Below are 20,931 nucleotides of genomic sequence, written 5' to 3' on the forward strand. Positions count from 1 at the left end.
TTCCAATCCCTATCCATGTGTTGGTCAGGGCACACATGTTGGTGTAAGGCGGGCACCACACACCGTGAAAAATAGTGGCGTCTGGGGACTGAGTAACAAGGGACGGCCGCCGACATTAGGCTGCAGAAGGCCTCAGTGTCCACAAGACTAAATGGCAACATTTCCAGGGGCAGTAATTTAGAAAGTTTTGCATTTAGTGCTATGGCCTGTGGGTGGGTGGCTGGGAATTTGCACTTGCCTTCAAATGCCTGGAGTAAGGACATCTGTACGCTGCGCTGGAAAACTGAAGTGGATGTGGTCGCTGACGGTGCTTGCGAAGGTCCAGGTGCAGGGCGGGAGGCATCCTGGCCTGCGCCTTCGACAGGGCATTGTCCAGCACGTAACACAGGGGAAGAGGAGGCAGTGGTGTGACCCGCAGACACAGGTGTTCGGCCCACCTATTACAGTGCTTAGATGCCATGTGGCGGATCATGCTGGTGGTGGTAAGGTGGCTAGTGTTCACGCCCCGGCTCATTTACGTGTGGCACAGGTTGCAAACTACTATTCTTTTGTATTCTGCACTTTCCTAAAAAAAGCGTCAGACTGCGGAACATCTATCGCTTGGCAAGAGATTTACGCAAGGGGTTGCTCCGTGGAACAGTTGTGGTTGTGGTGCCCGCCTTCTACCTTTTTATTTTTTTTGCCACCCCAGTACCTCTTCCAGCTTGTTGCGGTGCTGCAGATCCCTCCCCCTCTGTACTGCTGTCCTCGCTTGGCTTTCCACCTTCCCAGGTTGGGGCAGTGACCTCATCGTCCACCACCTCCTCTTCCACTTCCTCACTTTGATCATCCTCCTGATTTGTTGACCTAACCACAACCTCAGTGATTGACAACTGTCTCATCCTCTTCCTCAACCTATTGAGACAGTAATTGCTGTTGACACATTGGCAACTGTGTCTCATCAACATCCACCTGTTGTTCCCCACCTTCATGTTCTTGTGACTGTGGATGTTGGGAATCAGGGCACAGGATCTCATGTCCCTCTTCAAGTGTGCTTGGCGAGAGGGCCAAATCAAGTAATGGTGATTAAAAGAGGTCCTCAGAATATCCGAGTGCGGGATCACTTGTTTGGCCAGACTGTAAATGGTGGGAGGAAGGAGGATCAGGGTGAGGATTGTGTTGACCAGACTCTTGGCTACTGAGACTGGACTTTGTGGAAGACAGGGTGGTGCTTAACCGACTGGAAGCATTATCTACTGCAATCCAACCGACCACCTGGTCGCACTGGTCTGACTTAAAGAGCGTTGTCCTGCGCCGCCCTGCAAACTGGGACATGAAGCTCGGTATCTTGGATGAGTGTTTTTCTTGTGCTCTGGTAGCAGGCACAGTGTCACCGCGCCCAGGGCCACGGCCTCTGCGTGAACCATCAGCATCACGGCCACTTCCCCGTCCCTTACTGCTCGTCTTCTGCATATTAAATGTTATATATGACTGAAAGTCTGTCACATGTGCAGCAGCGCAGGATTTGTAAGTGTGTGCGCAAAAAAATGTACAAAGGTATTCGATGAGGAAACGTTATACAGGACAGGTACCACAGGTATTGTCACTGTTCGCAGTGTCTACGGAAAAAGCCCACTGGATTTCACAGATATTTTAGGAATGCGCACACTTTAAACAGGATATGTGGCGCGGATAATTTACCGTATTTTCCGCCCCCATAAGATGCACTTTCCTCCCCCAAAAGTGGGGGGAAAATGCCCCTGCGTCTTATGGGGCGAATGCTGCCATTTTACATTGCAGTCTGTGGAGAGGGAGGAGGGGCTGGAGTCCGGGGACTTGCGGCGGGGCCCGATGCAGTCACTGTACTCTTACACCGGGCCCCGCCGCTCACAACAGTATTTCTAAACCTTAGTCCTTAACCAATTAAAAACTTTAATTAAAGCTGCGCTCTCCCCTGTATCAGCACTCGCTAGCAAGCATCCAGAGCAGGCAGAGCGGCTGGCAGCGTAACGTCACTCACTGACGTCGCGCGCCTGCTCCTCCCACCTTATGAATGAAGCAGGCGCGCGACGTCAGTCAGTGACGTTACGCTGCCAGCCGCTCTGCCTGCTCTGGATGCTTGTTAGTAAGTGCTGATACAGGGGAGAGCGCAGCTTTAAAGTTATTAAGAGGTTAAAGGGGTTGTCCAGGTTCAGAGCTGAACCTGGACATCCCTCCATTTTCACCCCGGCAGCCCCCCTGACATGAGCATCGGAGCAGTTCATGCTCCGATGCTCTCCTTTGCCCTGCGCTAAATCGCGCAGGGCAAAGGCATTTTTCTGAGTTCCGGTGACGTACCGGGCTCTCTATGGGGCTGACAGGAACCCCGGTGACGTCACCGGCACTGATGGGCGGGATTTGGCTCTGCCCTAGCCAGTAAAACGGTGACGTCACCGAACACACTGCTGGGCGGAAGTTACCGCCCGGCAGTGTGTTATTGAAAACACAAGAGCCTGTGCCCTGCGCGATCTAGCGCAGGGCACGGGAGCGCATCGGAGCATGAGATGCTCCGATGCTAGGCTCAGGAGGGCTGCCGGGGTGAAAATAAGGGTATGTCCGGGTTCAGCTCTGAACCCGGACAACCCCTTTAAGGATTACGGTTTAGAAGTAGTGTTGTGAGCGGCGGGGCCCGGTGTATTGGGGGACAATCTGTGGATGACACATATGTAGCAGTGTCATCCACAGATCTCCCCCATAACAGTGTCATCCACAGATCTCCCCCATAATAATGCCATCCACAGATCCCCCCCATAACAGTGTCATCCACAGATCTCCCCCATAACAGTGTCATCCACAGATCTCCCCCATAATAATGCCATCCACAGATCCCCACCCCATAACAGTGCCATCGACAGATCCTCCACCCCATAATAGTGTCATCCACAGATCCCGCACCCCATAATAATGCCATCCACAGATCCCCCCCATAATAGTGTCATCCACAGATCTCCCCCATAACAGTGTCATCCACAGATCCTGCACCCCATAACAGTGCCATCGACAGATCCTCCACCCCATAATAATGCCATCCACAGATCTCCCCCATAATAATGCCATCCACAGATCCCCCCCCCATAACAGTGCCATCGACAGATCCTCCACCCCATAATAGTGTCATCCACAGATCCCGCACCCCATAACAGTGCCATCGACAGATCCTCCGCCCCATAATAATGCCATCCACAGATCCCCCCCCATAATAGTGTCATCCACAGATCTCCCATAATAATGCCATCCACAGATCTCCCCCATAATAATGCCATCCACAGATCCCCCCCCATAACAGTGCATCATCCACAGATCTCCCATAATAGTGTCATGCACAGATCCCCCATAACAGTGCCATCCACAGATCTCCCATAATAGTGTCATGCACAGATCCCCCATAACAATGCATCATCCACAGATCCCCCATAATAGTGTCATGCACAGATCCCCCATAACAGTGCATCATCCACAGATCCCCCATAATAGTGTCATGCACAGATCCCCCATAACAGTGCATCATCCACAGATCCCCCATAATAGTGTCATGCACAGATCCCCCATAACAGTGCATCATCCACAGATCCCCCATAATAGTGTCATGCACAGATCCCCCATAACAGTGCATCGTCCACAGATCCCCCATAATAGTGTCATGCACAGATCCCCCATAATAGTGTCATGCACAGATCCCCCATAATAGTGTCATGCACAGATCCCCCATAATAGTGTCATGCACAGATCCCCCATAAGTGTCATGCACAGATCCCCCATAACAATGCATCATCCACAGATCCCCCATAACAGTGCATCGTCCACAGATCCCCCATAATAGTGTCATGCACAGATCCCACATAATAGTGTCATGCACAGATCCCCCATAATAGTGTCATGCACAGATCCCCCATAATAGTGTCATGCACAGATCCCCCATAATAGTGCATCATCCACAGATCCCCCATAATAGTGTCATGCACAGATCCCCCATAATAGTGTCATGCACAGATCCCCCATAATAGTGTCATGCACAGATCCCCCATAATAGTGTCATCCACAGATCTCCCCCATAACAGTGTCATCCACAGATCCTGCACCCCATAACAGTGCCATCGACAGATCCTCCACCCCATAATAGTGCCATCCACAGATCCCCCCCCCATAACAGTGCCATCCACAGATCTCCCATAATAATGCCATCCACAGATCTCCCCCATAATAATGCCATCCACAGATCCCCCCCATAACAGTGCATCATCCACAGATCTCCCATAATAATGCCATCCACAGATCTCCCCCATAATAATGCCATCCACAGATCCCCCCCCCATAACAGTGTATCATCCACAGATCTCCCATAATAGTGTCATGCACAGATCCCCCATAACAGTGCATCATCCACAGATCTCCCATAATAGTGTCATGCACAGATCCCCCATAACAGTGCATCATCTACAGATCCCCCATAATAGTGTCATGCAGAGATCCCCCATAACAGTGCATCGTCCACAGATCCCCCATAATAGTGTCATGCACAGATCCCCCATAATAGTGTCATGCACAGATCCCCCATAATAGTGTCATGCACAGATCCCCCATAATAGTGTCATGCACAGATCCCCCATAATAGTGTCATGCACAGATCCCCCATAATAGTGTCATGCACAGATCCCCCATAATAGTGTCATGCACAGATCCCCCATAACAGTGCATCAACCACAGATCCCACATAATAGTGTCATGCACAGATCCCCCATAACAGTGCATCGTCCACAGATCCCCCATAATAGTGTCATGCACAGATCCCCCATAATAGTGTCATGCACAAATCCCCCATGATAGTGTCATGCACAGATCCCCCATAATAGTGTCATGCACAGATCCCCCATAATAGTGTCATGCACAGATCCCCCATAACAGTGCATCAACCACAGATCCCACATAATAGTGTCATGCACAGATACCCCATAATAGTGTCATGCACAGATCCCCCATAATAGTGTCATGCACAGATCCCCCATAATAGTGTCATGCACGGATCCCCCATAATAGTGTCATGCACAGATCCCCCATAATAGTGTCATCCACAGATCTCCCCCATAACAGTGTCATCCACAGATCCTGCACCCCATAACAGTGCCATCGACAGATCCTCCACCCCATAATAGTGTCATCCACAGATCCCGCACCCCATAACAGTGCCATCGACAGATCCTCCACCCCATAATAATGCCATCCACAGATCTCCCCCATAATAATGCCATCCACAGATCTCCCCCATAATAATGCCATCCACAGATCCCCCCCCCATAACAGTGCCATCGACAGATCCTCCGCCCCATAATAATGCCATCCAGAGATCCCCCCCCCATAATAGTGTCATCCACAGATCCTGCACCCCATAACAGTGTCATCCACAGATCCTGCACCCCATAACAGTGCCATCGACAGATCCTCCACCCCATAATAGTGCCATCCACAGATCCCCCCCATAACAGTGCCATCCACAGATCTCCCATAATAATGCCATCCACAGATCTCCCCCATAATAATGCCATCCACAGATCCCCCCCCCATAACAGTGCATCATCCACAGATCTCCCATAATAGTGTCATGCACAGATCCCCCATAACAGTGCCATCCACAGATCTCCCATAATAGTGTCATGCACAGATCCCCCATAATAGTGTCATGCACAGATCCCCCATAATAGTGTCATGCACAGATCCCCCATAACAGTGCATCATCCACAGATCCCCCATAACAGTGCATCGTCCACAGATCCCCCATAATAGTGTCATGCACAGATCCCCCATAATAGTATCATGCACAGATCCCCCATAATAGTGTCATGCACAGATCCCCCATAATAGTGCATCATCCACAGATCCCCCATAATAGTGTCATGCACAGATCCCCCATAATAGTGTCATGCACAGATCCCCCATAATAGTGTCATGCACAGATCCCCCATAATAGTGTCATGCACAGATCCCCCATAATAGTGTCATCCACAGATCTCCCATAATAATGCCATCCACAGATCTCCCCCATAATAATGCCATCCACAGATCCCCCCCCCATAACAGTGCATCATCCACAGATCTCCCATAATAGTGTCATGCACAGATCCCCCATAACAGTGCATCATCCACAGATCTCCCATAATAGTGTCATGCACAGATCCCCCATAACAGTGCATCATCTACAGATCCCCCATAATAGTGTCATGCACAGATCCCCCATAACAGTGCATCGTCCACAGATCCCCCATAATAGTGTCATGCACAGATCCCCCATAATAGTGTCATGCACAGATCCCCCATAATAGTGTCATGCACAGATCCCCCATAATAGTGTCATGCACAGATCCCCCATAATAGTGTCATGCACAGATCCCCCATAACAGTGCATCAACCACAGATCCCACATAATAGTGTCATGCACAGATACCCCATAACAGTGCATCGTCCACAGATCCCCCATAATAGTGTCATGCACAGATCCCCCATAATAGTGTCATGCACAGATCCCCCATAATAGTGTCATGCACAGATCCCCCATAATAGGTAACAGATCCCCCATAATAGTGTCATGCACAGATCCCCCATAATAGTGTCATGCACAGTCCATAATAGTGTCATGCACAGATCCCCCATAACAGTGCATCAACCACAGATCCCACATAATAGTGTCATGCACAGATACCCCATAACAGTGCATCGTCCACAGATCCCCCATAATAGTGTCATGCACAGATCCCCCATAATAGTGTCATGCACAGGTCCCCCATAATAGTGTCATGCACAGATCCCCCATAATAGTGTCATGCACAGATCCCCCATAACAGTGCATCAACCACAGATCCCACATAATAGTGTCATGCACAGATACCCCATAACAGTGCATCGTCCACAGATCCCCCATAATAGTGTCATGCACAGATCCCCCATAATAGTGTCATGCACAGATCCCCCATAATAGTGTCATGCACAGATCCCCCATAATAGTGCATCGTCCACAGATCCCCCATAATAGTGTCATGCACAGATCCCCCATAATAGTGTCATGCACAGATCCCCCATAATAGTGTCATGCACAGATCCCCCATAATAGTGTCATGCACAGATCCCCCATAATAGTGTCATGCACAGATCCCCCATAATAGTGTCATGCACAGATCCCCCACAAAAGTGCATCATCCACAGATCCCCCATAATAGTGTCATGCACAGATCCCCCATAATAGTGTCATGCACAGATCCCCCATAATAGTGTCATGCACAGATCCCCCATAATAGTGTCATGCACAGATCCCCCATAATAGTGTCATGCACAGATCCCCCATAATAGTGTCATGCACAGATCCCCCATAACAGTGCATCATCCACAGATCCCCCATAATAGTGTCATGCACAGATCCCCCATAACAGTGCATCAACCACAGATCCCACATAATAGTGTCATGCACAGATCCCCCACAAAAGTGCATCATCCACAGATCCCCCATAATAGTGTCATGCACAGATCCCCCATAACAATGCATCATCCACAGATCCCCCATAATGGTGTCATGCACAGATCCCCCATAACAGTGCATCGTCCACAGATCCCCCATAATAGTGTCATGCACAGATCCCCCATAATAGTGTCATGCACAGAACCCCCATAATAGTGTCATGCACAGATCCCCCATAATAGTGTCATCCACAGATCCCCCATAATAGTGTCATCCACAGATCCCACATAATAGTGTCATGCACAGATCCCCCATAATAGTGTCATCCACAGATCTCCCCCATAACAGTGTCATCCACAGATCCTGCACCCCATAATAGTGCCATCCACAGATCCCCCCCCCCATAACAGTGCCATCCACAGATCTCCCATAATAATGCCATCCACAGATCTCCCCCATAATAATGCCATCCACAGATCCCCCCCCATAACAGTGCATCATCCACAGATCTCCCATAATAATGCCATCCACAGATCTCCCCCATAATAATGCCATCCACAGATCCCCCCCCATAACAGTGCATCATCCACAAATCTCCCATAATAGTGTCATGCACAGATCCCCCATAACAGTGCATCATCCACAGATCTCCCATAATAGTGTCATGCACAGATCCCCCATAACAGTGCATCATCTACAGATCCCCCATAATAGTGTCATGCACAGATCCCCCATAACAGTGCATCATCCACAGATCCCCCATAATAGTGTCATGCACAGAACCCCCATAACAGTGCATCGTCCACAGATCCCCCATAATAGTGTCATGCACAGATCCCCCATAATAGTGTCATGCACAGATCCCCCATAATAGTGTCATGCACAGATCCCCCATAATAGTGTCATGCACAGATCCACCATAAAAGTGCATCATCCACAGATCCCCCATAATAGTGTCATGCACAGATCCCCCATAACAATGCATCATCCACAGATCCCCATAATAGTGTCATGCACAGATCCCCCATAACAGTGCATCAACCACAGATCCCACATAATAGTGTCATGCACAGATACCCCATAACAGTGCATCGTCCACAGATCCCCCATAATAGTGTCATGCACAGATCCCCCATAATAGTGTCATGCACAGATCCCCCATAATAGTGTCATGCACAGATCCCCCATAATAGTGTCATGCACAGATCCCCCATAATAGTGTCATGCACAGATCCCCCATAATAGTGTCATGCACAGATCCCCCATAATAGTGTCATGCACAGATCCCCCATAATAGTGTCATGCACAGATCCCCCATAATAGTGTCATGCACAGATCCCCCATAATAGTGTCATGCACAGACTGCCATTAGTTCATAACCCACCAAAAGCACACCTTTTTTTTTCTTATTATTTTCCTTCTCAAATACTTAGGTGTGTCTTATGGGCCAGTGCGTATTATAGGGCGAAAAATACGGAAAAAGTGCACTGGATGTCACTGATATTTTAGGGATGCACACACTTTAAACAGGAGATGTGGAGCGGATAATTTAACCGTCCGCAGCGGCCTATTACACGGTATTCTGCGCAGGAGGCGCTCTATACACACATATTGCTGCTGTCACACATACAAGGACTTTTGGGTCTATGAAACGTTTTTGTAGAAAAATGAAATTCAATCCCACTCCCTGCACTGTCTGTCCCTGCCTCGGCTCAGCTCCTCCTGACTTAGAGCCGAACATGCGTCATCGGGAGCGGTATAACACCCGATGACGCGTTCCGGCCGGGCAATCACTGTAATGCCAGTACCCAACATGGCTACGGCATTACAGTGAGGGCAGGACTTACCTGAGCGCCTTTTGGCTGCTTAACAGCCACGAAATGTGCAGGGAGGAGACTCGAGCATGGCGCACAAGTACATCTGGTACTCGGCTGAATACCGCCATGTGCCGAGCGTAGCGATGCTCGAGCCGAACTGGTATTCTGCGGAGCATGCTCGCTCATCACTAGCGCTGTTTTATTCCATTCACTTGGAAAACATACTGTGGCGCCCCATACATTACACTGTAATACTGACGGCACAGTACCTACAGAAGGGATTAGCTATGGATCTGCCTGCACAATGATGTAGATGGCGGTACATTACACTGTAATACTGACGGCACAGTACCTACAGAAGGGATTAGCTATGGATCTGCCTGCACGGTGATGTAGATGGCGGTACATTACACTGTAATACTGACGGCACAGTACCTACAGAAGGGATTAGCTATGGATCTGCCTGCACGGTGATGTAGATGGCGGTACATTACACTGTAATACTGACGGCACAGTACCTACAGAAGGGATTAGCTATGGATCTGCCTGCACGGTGATGTAGATGGCGGTACATTACACTGTAATACTGACGGCACAGTACCTACAGAAGGGATTAGCTATGGGTCTGCCTGCACAGTGATGTAGATGGCGGTACATTACACTGTAATACTGACGGCACAGTACCTACAGAAGGGATTAGCTATGGATCTGCCTGCACAGTGATGTAGATGGCGGTACATTACACTGTAATACTGACGGCACAGTACCTACAGAGGGGATTAGCTATGGATCTGCCTGCACAGTGATGTAGATGGCGGTACATTACACTGTAATACTGACGGCACAGTACCTACAGAAGGGATTAGCTATGGGTCTGCCTGCACAGTGATGTAGATGGCGGTACATTACACTGTAATACTGACGGCACAGTACCTACAGAAGGGATTAGCTATGGATCTGCCTGCACGGTGATGTAGATGGCGGTACATTACACTGTAATACTGACGGCACAGTACCTACAGAAGGGATTAGCTATGGATCTGCCTGCACGGTGATGTAGATGGCGGTACATTACACTGTAATACTGACGGCACAGTACCTACAGAAGGGATTAGCTATGGGTCTGCCTGCACGGTGATGTAGATGGCGGTACATTACACTGTAATACTGACGGCACAGTACCTACAGAAGGGATTAGCTATGGATCTGCCTGCACAGTGATGTAGATGGCGGTACATTACACTGTAATACTGACGGCACAGTACCTACAGAGGGGATTAGCTATGGATCTGCCTGCACAGTGATGTAGATGGCGGTACATTACACTGTAATACTGACGGCACAGAACCTACAGAAGGGATTAGCTATGGATCTGCCTGCACGGTGATGTAGATGGCGGTACATTACACTGTAATACTGACGGCACAGTACCTACAGAAGGGATTAGCTATGGGTCTGCCTGCACAGTGATGTAGATGGCGGTACATTACACTGTAATACTGACGGCACAGTACCTACAGAAGGGATTAGCTATGGATCTGCCTGCACAGTGATGTAGATGGCGGTACATTACACTGTAATACTGACGGCACAGTACCTACAGAAGGGATTAGCTATGGATCTGCCTGCACGGTGATGTAGATGGCGGTACATTACACTGTAATACTGACGGCACAGTACCTACAGAAGGGATTAGCTATGGATCTGTCTGCACGGTGATGTAGATGGCGGTACATTACACTGTAATACTGACGGCACAGTACCTACAGAAGGGATTAGCTATGGATCTGCCCTGCACAGTGATGTAGATGGCGGTACATTACACTGTAATACTGACGGCACAGTACCTACAGAAGGGATTAGCTATGGATCTGCCCTGCACAGTGATGTAGATGGCGGTACATTACACTGTAATACTGAGGGCACAGTACCTACAGAAGGGATTAGCTATGGATCTGCCTGCACGGTGATGTAGATGGCGGTACATTACACTGTAATACTGACGGCACAGTACCTACAGGAGGGATTAGCTATGGATCTGCCCGCACGGTGATGTAGATGGCGGTACATTACACTGTAATACTGGCGGCACAGTACCTACAGAAGGGATTAGCTATGGATCTGCCCTGCACAGTGATGTAGATGGCGGTACATTACACTGTAATACTGGCGGCACAGTACCTACAGGAGGGATTAGCTATGGATCTGCCCGCACGGTGATGTAGATGGCGGTACATTACACTGTAATACTGACTGCACAGTACCTACAGAAGGGATTAGCTATGGATCTGCCTGCACAGTGATGTAGATGGCGGTACATTACAGTGTAATACTGTCGGCACAGTACCTACAGAAGGGATTAGGTATGGATCTGCCTGCACGGTGATGTAGATGGCGGTACATTACAGTGTAATACTGACTGCACAGTACCTACAGAAGGGATTAGCTATGGATCTGCCTGCACAGTGATGTAGATGGCGGTACATTACACTGTAATACTGACTGCACAGTACCTACAGAAGGGATTAGCTATGGATCTGCCTGCACGGTGATGTAGATGGCGGTACATTACACTGTAATACTGACGGCACAGTACCTACAGAAGGGATTAGCTATGGATCTGCCTGCACGGTGATGTAGATGGCGGTACATTACACTGTAATACTGACGGCACAGTACCTACAGAAGCGATTAGCTATGGATCTGCCTGCACGGTGATGTAGATGGCGGTACATTACACTGTAATACTGACGGCACAGTACCTATAGAAGGGATTAGCTATGAATCTGCCTGCACAATGATGTAGATGGCGGTACATTACACTGTAATATTGACGGCACAGTACCTACAGAAGGGATTAGCTATGAATCTGCCTGCACAATGATGTAGATGGCGGTACATTACACTGTAATACTGACGGCACAGTACCTACAGAAGGGATTAGCTATGAATCTGCCTGCACAATGATGTAGATGGCGGTACATTACACTGTTATACTGACGGCACAGTACCTACAGAAGGGATTAGCTATGGATCTGCCTGCACGGTGATGTAGATGGCGGTACATTACACTGTAATACTGACGGCACAGTACCTACAGAAGGGATTAGCTATGGATCTGCCTGCACAGTGCTGTAGATGGCGGTACATTACACTGTAACACTGACGGCACAGTACCTACAGAAGGGATTAGCTATGGATCTGCCTGCACGGTGATGTAGATGGCGGTACATTACACTGTAATACTGACGGCACAGTACCTACAGGAGGGATTAGCTATGGATCTGCCTGCACGGTGATGTAGATGGCGGTACATTACACTGTAATACTGACGGCACAGTACCTACAGGAGGGATTAGCTATGGATCTGCCCGCACGGTGATGTAGATGGCGGTACATTACACTGTAATACTGACTGCACAGTACCTACAGAAGGGATTAGCTATGGATCTGCCTGCACAGTGATGTAGATGGCGGTACATTACAGTGTAATACTGACGGCACAGTACCTACAGAAGGGATTAGGTATGGATCTGCCTGCACGGTGATGTAGATGGCGGTACATTACAGTGTAATACTGACTGCACAGTACCTACAGAAGGGATTAGCTATGGATCTGCCTGCACAGTGATGTAGATGGCGGTACATTACACTGTAATACTGACTGCACAGTACCTACAGAAGGGATTAGCTATGGATCTGCCTGCACGGTGATGTAGATGGCGGTACATTACACTGTAATACTGACGGCACAGTACCTACAGAAGGGATTAGCTATGGATCTGCCTGCACGGTGATGTAGATGGCGGTACATTACACTGTAATACTGACGGCACAGTACCTACAGAAGCGATTAGCTATGGATCTGCCTGCACGGTGATGTAGATGGCGGTACATTACACTGTAATACTGACGGCACAGTACCTATAGAAGGGATTAGCTATGAATCTGCCTGCACAATGATGTAGATGGCGGTACATTACACTGTAATATTGACGGCACAGTACCTACAGAAGGGATTAGCTATGAATCTGCCTGCACAATGATGTAGATGGCGGTACATTACACTGTAATACTGACGGCACAGTACCTACAGAAGGGATTAGCTATGAATCTGCCTGCACAATGATGTAGATGGCGGTACATTACACTGTTATACTGACGGCACAGTACCTACAGAAGGGATTAGCTATGGATCTGCCTGCACGGTGATGTAGATGGCGGTACATTACACTGTAATACTGACGGCACAGTACCTACAGAAGGGATTAGCTATGGATCTGCCTGCACAGTGCTGTAGATGGCGGTACATTACACTGTAATACTGACGGCACAGTACCTACAGAAGGGATTAGCTATGGATCTGCCTGCACGGTGATGTAGATGGCGGTACATTACACTGTAATACTGACGGCACAGTACCTACAGGAGGGATTAGCTATGGATCTGCCTGCACGGTGATGTAGATGGCGGTACATTACACTGTAATACTGACGGCACAGTACCTACAGAAGGGATTAGCTATGGATCTGCCTGCACGGTGATGTAGATGGCGGTACATTACACTGTAATACTGACGGCACAGTACCTACAGAAGGGATTAGCTATGGATCTGCCTGCACAGTGATGTAGATGGCGGTACATTACACTGTAATACTGACGGCACAGTACCTACAGAAGGGATTAGCTATGGATCTGCCAGCACGGTGATGTAGATGGCGGTACATTACACTGTAATACTGACGGCACAGTACCTACAGAAGGGATTAGCTATGGATCTGCCTGCACGGTGATGTAGATGGCGGTACATTACACTGTAATACTGACGGCACAGTACCTACAGAAGGGATTAGCTATGGATCTGCCTGCACGGTGATGTAGATGGCGGTACATTACACTGTAATACTGACGGCACAGTACCTACAGAAGGGATTAGCTATGGATCTGCCTGCACGGTGATGTAGATGGCGGTACATTACACTGTAATACTGACGGCACAGTACCTACAGAAGGGATTAGCTATGAATCTGCCTGCACAGTGATGTAGATGGCGGTACATTACACTGTAATACTGAGGGCACAGTACCTACAGAAGGGATTAGCTATGGATCTGCCTGCACGGTGATGTAGATGGCGGTACATTACACTGTAATACTGACGGCACAGTACCTACAGAAGGGATTAGCTATGGATCTGCCTGCACGGTGATGTAGATGGCGGTACATTACACTGTAATACTGACCGCACAGTACCTACAGAAGGGATTAGCTATGGATCTGCCAGCACGGTGATGTAGATGGCGGTACATTACACTGTAATACTGACGGCACAGTACCTACAGAAGGGATTAGCTATGGATCTGCCAGCACGGTGATGTAGATGGCGGTACATTACACTGTAATACTGACGGCACAGTACCTACAGAAGGGATTAGCTATGGATCTGCCTGCACAATGATGTAGATGGCGGTACATTACACTGTAATACTGACGGCACAGTACCTACAGAAGGGATTAGCTATGGATCTGCCAGCACGGTGATGTAGATGGCGGTACATTACACTGTAATACTGACGGCACAGTACCTACAGAAGGGATTAGCTATGGATCTGCCTGCACGGTGATGTAGATGGCGGTACATTACACTGTAATACTGACGGCACAGTACCTACAGAAGGGATTAGCTATGGATCTGCCTGCACGGTGATGTAGATGGCGGTACATTACACTGTAAAACTGACGGCACAGTACCTACAGAAGGGATTAGCTATGGATCTGCCTGCACGGTGATGTAGATGGCGGTACATTACACTGTAATACTGATGGCACAGTACCTACAGAAGGGATTAGCTATGGGTCTGCCTGCACGGTGATGTAGATGGCGGTACATTACACTGTAATACTGACGGCACAGTACCTACAGAAGGGATTAGCTATGGATCTGCCTGCACGGTGATGTAGATGGCGGTACATTACACTGTTATACTGACGGCACAGTACCTACAGAAGGGATTAGCTATGGATCTGCCCTGCACGGTGATGTAGATGGCGGTACATTACACTGTAATACTGACGGCACAGTACCTACAGAAGGGATTAGCTATGGATCTGCCTGCACGGTGATGTAGATGGCGGTACATTACACTGTAATACTGACGGCACAGTACCTACAGAAGGGATTAGCTATGGGTCTGCCTGCACGGTGATGTAGATGGCGGTACATTACACTGTAATACTGACGGCACAGTACCTACAGAAGGGATTAGCTATGGATCTGCCCTGCACGGTGATGTAGATGGCGGTACATTACACTGTAATACTGACGGCACAGTACCTACAGAAGGGATTAGCTATGGATCTGCCTGCACGGTGATGTAGATGGCGGTACATTACACTGTAATACTGACGGCACAGTACCTACAGAAGGGATTAGCTATGGATCTGCCTGCACAGTGATGTAGATGGCGGTACATTACACTGTAATACTGACGGCACAGTACCTACAGAAGGGATTAGCTATGGATGCAGGTGCACTAGGTCGTAATGCACACAGCAATACACTCTCCCTGCTGTTTACGTTCCAAGCCTTCGCACTGAGATTGGGCCACCAAGTTGGGTGACTATGATTAGGCAGAGGGTCCTGGGTGTACCTTATTTATCGCGATTCGTGATAAAGTTCGGCAAACTGGCTGAATGAATTTTTCTAAACTTCACTCATCTCTACTTAGGAGCATGGGGTCATTACTGTCTATCAGATTCCGAAAGGTAGGGCTGATCCTTCATGGCGGTGCACAGCGGTGTAACTACCATAGAGGCAGACTATGTGACTGCTATGGGGCCCAGTTGGGATCATCCCTCATTTACTGGGGGTGAAAACTTGGTCAGGACTCTGCCCTCTAAAGAGACAACTTTTAGGAAATGAGGCAGTGGGTCACTGAAATAGGTGTAGGCGGAAACCCCTCTGCAGGCGGGGTCCTTACTTCTCTATGTACGCCACTGGCGGTGCGTGTAAGTTCTTCCCATTTTAGGGGAAGAGACATCTATGTATATCACATCGCCCTGCCCTTCTACTGGAGATGTTACTGACACGACCATCTACATCTTAGGGTCCATTCACACATTGCGGATCCGCAATACACCCGGCCAGCGCCCCCATAGAACTGCCTCTTCTTGTCCGCAATTGTGGTCAAGAATATGACATGTTCTATTTTTTTCTGGAGCCGCGGACTGGAAGTTCAGGACCGCGCTCCGGAAATTCAGACGCAGACAGCACACTGTGTGCTGTCGCATCCATTACTGCCCCATAGAGAGTGAATGGGTCCGCACCCGTTCCAGATAATTGCGGAACGGATGCGGACACATTCTACGGACATGTGAATGGACCTTTAATGTTGTTGCATCCATGTATGCACCGATGCTCTTCAGATAGGTCCCGGTGATTATGCACAAGTGGTCCACACAAAAGCTAATACACTTACACACTTACTTGCAGACCTCCCTGCAATGTCCAAGAGGCTCTCAGAAAAAGAGAAGACCTCCAAGACTTCCCAAATATCTGGCAAATATCCTGGGCTCCGCCTGGACGCCCTTCACGACATTCATGTACAAGTTGATATCACCATATACTGGGGTGTCATTACATAGAGCGCCCCAGTGTCACATACAGCCTGGGACCATAAATGTGTCATTGCAAGGGCCAATGGTGGGCGAGCATTTACGTGTAGACGTGCCCACCATTCAGTGACAAGGAACGTCTGACCTAAAATATGATACCAACAGCTATGAAATGATCACAAGTGTTTTATTGAAGCGTTTACTAAGATCTACACTTGGAGCAGATCGTTGATGCATCGCTCGGTCTCCCCATTTTATATTATGTTGTTTTTTATATATATATATTTTATTTTTATTAAATACAGATAAAGTTCAAATTTCAATGGAGATGAGGATGCGAAGAGGGCTATGTTTTGTGAGGCCTGTGGGCACCAAGAGTCAATATTACAGTGTCTTCTGACAGTCACAAGCGGCATTGGCTTCATCATGGTTCGATGAGTCTAAACCAGAGATGCTCAACCTACAGCCCTCCAGCTGTTGTAAAACTACAACTTCCACCATGCCCTTCTGTAGGCTGATAGTTGTAGGCTGTCCGGGAATGATGGGAGTTGTAGTTTTCCAATAGCTAGAGGACCGCAGGTTGAGCATGTCTAGTCTAAACAAAAAGGAAGAAATTGAATGAAAGGTGGAGGAGACTTGTTTGATGCAGTAGATTGAGTAGAATGTCACTAGCGAAATATACGATTCCACCTCTTCCCCCTTTCATTGCTTGCAATCTGAGCCCTGAGTTCGGCATCACGTATGGCCTGGTGGGCCAGCTTCTTCCTTTCAAGCTCTTCCTGTTTCCTTTGTAGTTCGTCCTCCATCTCCTTCTTTTCCTTCTCTTTCTGCCTGTCCAGCATCTCTTGTTGTCTCTTTAACCGAGCCATGAGTACGGCTTTGTCCAACACCCTCTGCCTGTCTAGATGGTCCTGCTGAAGCTTCTTCTCTTGGTCATGGACATAGTTTAGCACAAATTGCTTCCGTTCCTTCATTTCTTGCTTCGGATCTCGAGAATGGTCAATTCGGAATAATACCTCTTCAATAACTTGAGATAAAAAATTCAGGACTTCCTCATGTCTTCCCCTTGTCTTCATACTGTCTTCCTGGGTGTAATTTTCAAAAGCAAATATCTTCTCAGCTCCAATGTTTCTGAATGCACCCATGGTTTTGGCCAGGCTTCCACTTGTCTTATAGGTGAGAACAACAATTGGGTTGATGCCTGTGAAGGAAGTAGAAGGAAATTATTCCCTGATGGACTCTGAAGAAAGGGATGCAAATGAGACCTTAACAAGCTGTGCCTCTAATGCCACCAGATGTAAGGCCGCTATCCTTTAAGTCAATGTTTGACCCATTAACTAGGCCTTGAGACATGACTTGGATATTAAATAAGCCAGCATCTCATCTGCAGATGCTGTGTCGGGTGCCCCTCATCAGTACAGAGTAAAGAGGACTGGCATAACTGGGTGAGAGGCCTGTCAGGATTTGGGGGTACTATCTATACCTTCCTCCTCTCTGATATGGACACTACATGTGGATAGACACACACAAGTCCAGATGGTATTGGTTGCACAGAACGGCATTGCAGGCCTTGGGTGGCCCCCGACCACTGGTTGTGCACCTCAGCTTTACACTAATGTTGGAGAGAAGGCAGCCCAGCCACCAGTGAAGCACCTGTCATTCCTTCTGTGGGTCCATGTCACGTGTTACTGTCACCTGTACGACACATGAACATCACATAGATGGGAGGTGTCCTCTTACCAGTCAGTTTGGCAGCATTAAGTAGTAAATGTTTTATCTCCTCATCTTCTGGAGGGTGGAGGCCTGTCTTCACACTGCCAAAGAGGAAACCAGATATCAGAGTCGTCTGTGGAATATACTTGATATTTGTTGGTAAGACGTGACCCTCATGTGATGATGTTGGATGTATGAAGATGGCGGCTGCTGCACAGAACTCAACTAAGCCTCACCCAGGGGGACAAAAATGACCAATGAGGCATCATAAGCCACTGACTAGGAGATCCATTCTGACTGACTCATGATCATCAGGAGGAGGATATGCTTAATGTCAAAGACTTACAGTGCAATAGACTGGTCCGTATCCCGCGCCCCCACCCCGCGAACTGCACGCCAGTCATGGGTACGCACCTGTAGACAAAGACCGGCACGATGAAGTCAGAAGGTTTGATTTTAGTTTCTGCTCGGACAATTCTCTCTATAAGTCCAAATCCTTTGCTCCATTCCACTGTGTTCCCCAAAGGAAGCAAATTACCTGCAAGCCATAAAATAATAATGACCCCCTATAGTCATCACCATCATCATAAAGTAAGCGGGTTACCTGCAAACCATGAAATAGTAATAATCATCATCATCATCATCGAGGAAACAGATTATGTAAACCATGAAATAATAATATTAATAAAAAATATAATTTACAGGTGACAATGATAAATAATAGTAACTATGGTAGCAGAGCTGCAGCAATAAATGTAGTAATACTAGTCACCCTGCGGTGGTATCGGTACTTATTATTGCTTATTACAAATACGCCGTCAATCAGGATGACCCGGATTACTGTTGTTACTCCTTCGACCATCTTGAGCACTCCGCATTGCGGCACATACAGTAACATGGGGGTTTTTGCACCAGAATTCTGTGTCCGCGCCATTTTCAGTTTGCGCCAAGTTGTGTAAATCAGTGATGTGATTCTCCACACATGTACACACGCGGTATCCTGACCGCAGCCTGGGGTCCCGCACTGTGTGATCTATATCATGGCACATTGTCTACTGGCTGACTAATATGGCCACCAGAGATGTGTCCTCTGCTCCCCACACTTACCCAGCTGGGCAAAGATTTCTCCAGTTTCGTAGCTCCCCAGTTTGGCGTAACCTCGGTTGTCGACCAGGGTGATGTTACTGGTGAGCGGGTAGGTGAGTCTGTCCATCGTACACCCTCCATCTTTCACAGCAGACTGTGCCCAGTTCTGGTAGTCACCATCTTCCCAGACGTACAAGCAGCTGTTGATGAAGGAGGACTTACCATGTCCCATGAGGCCAAACAGCTGAATGAGGACTCGGTTAAAGCCCTGGCTGCCATTCCTACCATTGTGAAAGGTGAAGTGTTTAATTTTAGTCCTCAGCTTGTCCATGTCTGTTGCCTCCGGAGCTGCATTCCTCACTACATACTGTAGACACACGGACTCAAAGTCCTGGTTTACTGTGCTCTATTAGAAAAGTTACTGATTAGTAGCCACGTGTGGTGGAGGGGAAGTCCCTGGCAGGTGGCATTTTTAATTTCAAGCTTCCTTTTGTCTTCAGGTGTATATTTACCATCTTAGAAGTGACCACTCACTGGGTCACCCAGACCTCACATGAACTTGATGACATTTACAGAAGTCATGCGGCAATTTCCTGGTCAACAAAAGCTTTAAATGTTTGCACAAACATAGGGATGAGCGAACCTGTGGAAATTGGGGTTCGCCAGGTTTGGGCGGACTTCAGGTCAAAGTTCGGGCTCGGGTCCGGGTACCTGAACTCACAAAGTTTGGTACGAACCTGAAGTTTGCAGTTAGGGTTCACTCATCCCTACACAAATATAATTTTGTACAAAAAATGTGCGGCAATTCTCTGCTGCTCTCACCCCTTTTAAGAAAGCAGGCAGATCCTAGAGGGAGGTGGCAGGACCACCATGGCCCAACATACAGTATTCACAATAATTTACATCAGGAAACTTGAGTAAATTATAAATGGAGCCTGACCAGAGCCTCTTCATAAAGATGGTGCACCTTACTCCAACATTTTATTTACACAGGAGTATGGAACTGTCACGGATGGTGTTGCAGAAAACTAGAAGTCACAAATATAGATCCGACTGACTTGATCCCAAACTAAGGAACAAATGGGAGAGCCCTATAAAAGCCCTAGAGCTCTCCCTGACTGCTCAGCCCATGCAAAGATCTTTATGATAGAAAATTGCATGTCCTCGTACCTAGACTGTGTGACACCTGAAAACCCTACAATAGTGAGGGGGCACGACCACCGGCTCCCTGCACTTAATACGG

The 20,931-nt window shown here is 48.1% G+C and overlaps 1 protein-coding gene across 1 annotated transcript; it reads right to left on the reverse strand.

The window, feature by feature from the left end:
• Nucleotides 1-17,123: 17,123 nt before the first annotated feature.
• LOC122945763 lies at nucleotides 17,124-20,027 on the reverse strand. Its single transcript, XM_044304939.1, has 4 exons — nucleotides 19,710-20,027; nucleotides 19,017-19,140; nucleotides 18,630-18,703; nucleotides 17,124-18,090 (listed from the first exon to the last, which is right to left on the reverse strand). Exons 1-4 carry the CDS (start codon nucleotides 20,017-20,019, stop codon nucleotides 17,558-17,560), a joined length of 1,041 nt encoding a protein of 346 aa, XP_044160874.1. The 5' UTR covers nucleotides 20,020-20,027; the 3' UTR covers nucleotides 17,124-17,557.
• Nucleotides 20,028-20,931: the final 904 nt, after the last annotated feature.

This window comes from Bufo gargarizans, chromosome 8, assembly GCF_014858855.1.
Source record: "Bufo gargarizans isolate SCDJY-AF-19 chromosome 8, ASM1485885v1, whole genome shotgun sequence".
NCBI classification, from domain to species: Eukaryota; Metazoa; Chordata; class Amphibia; order Anura; family Bufonidae; genus Bufo; species Bufo gargarizans.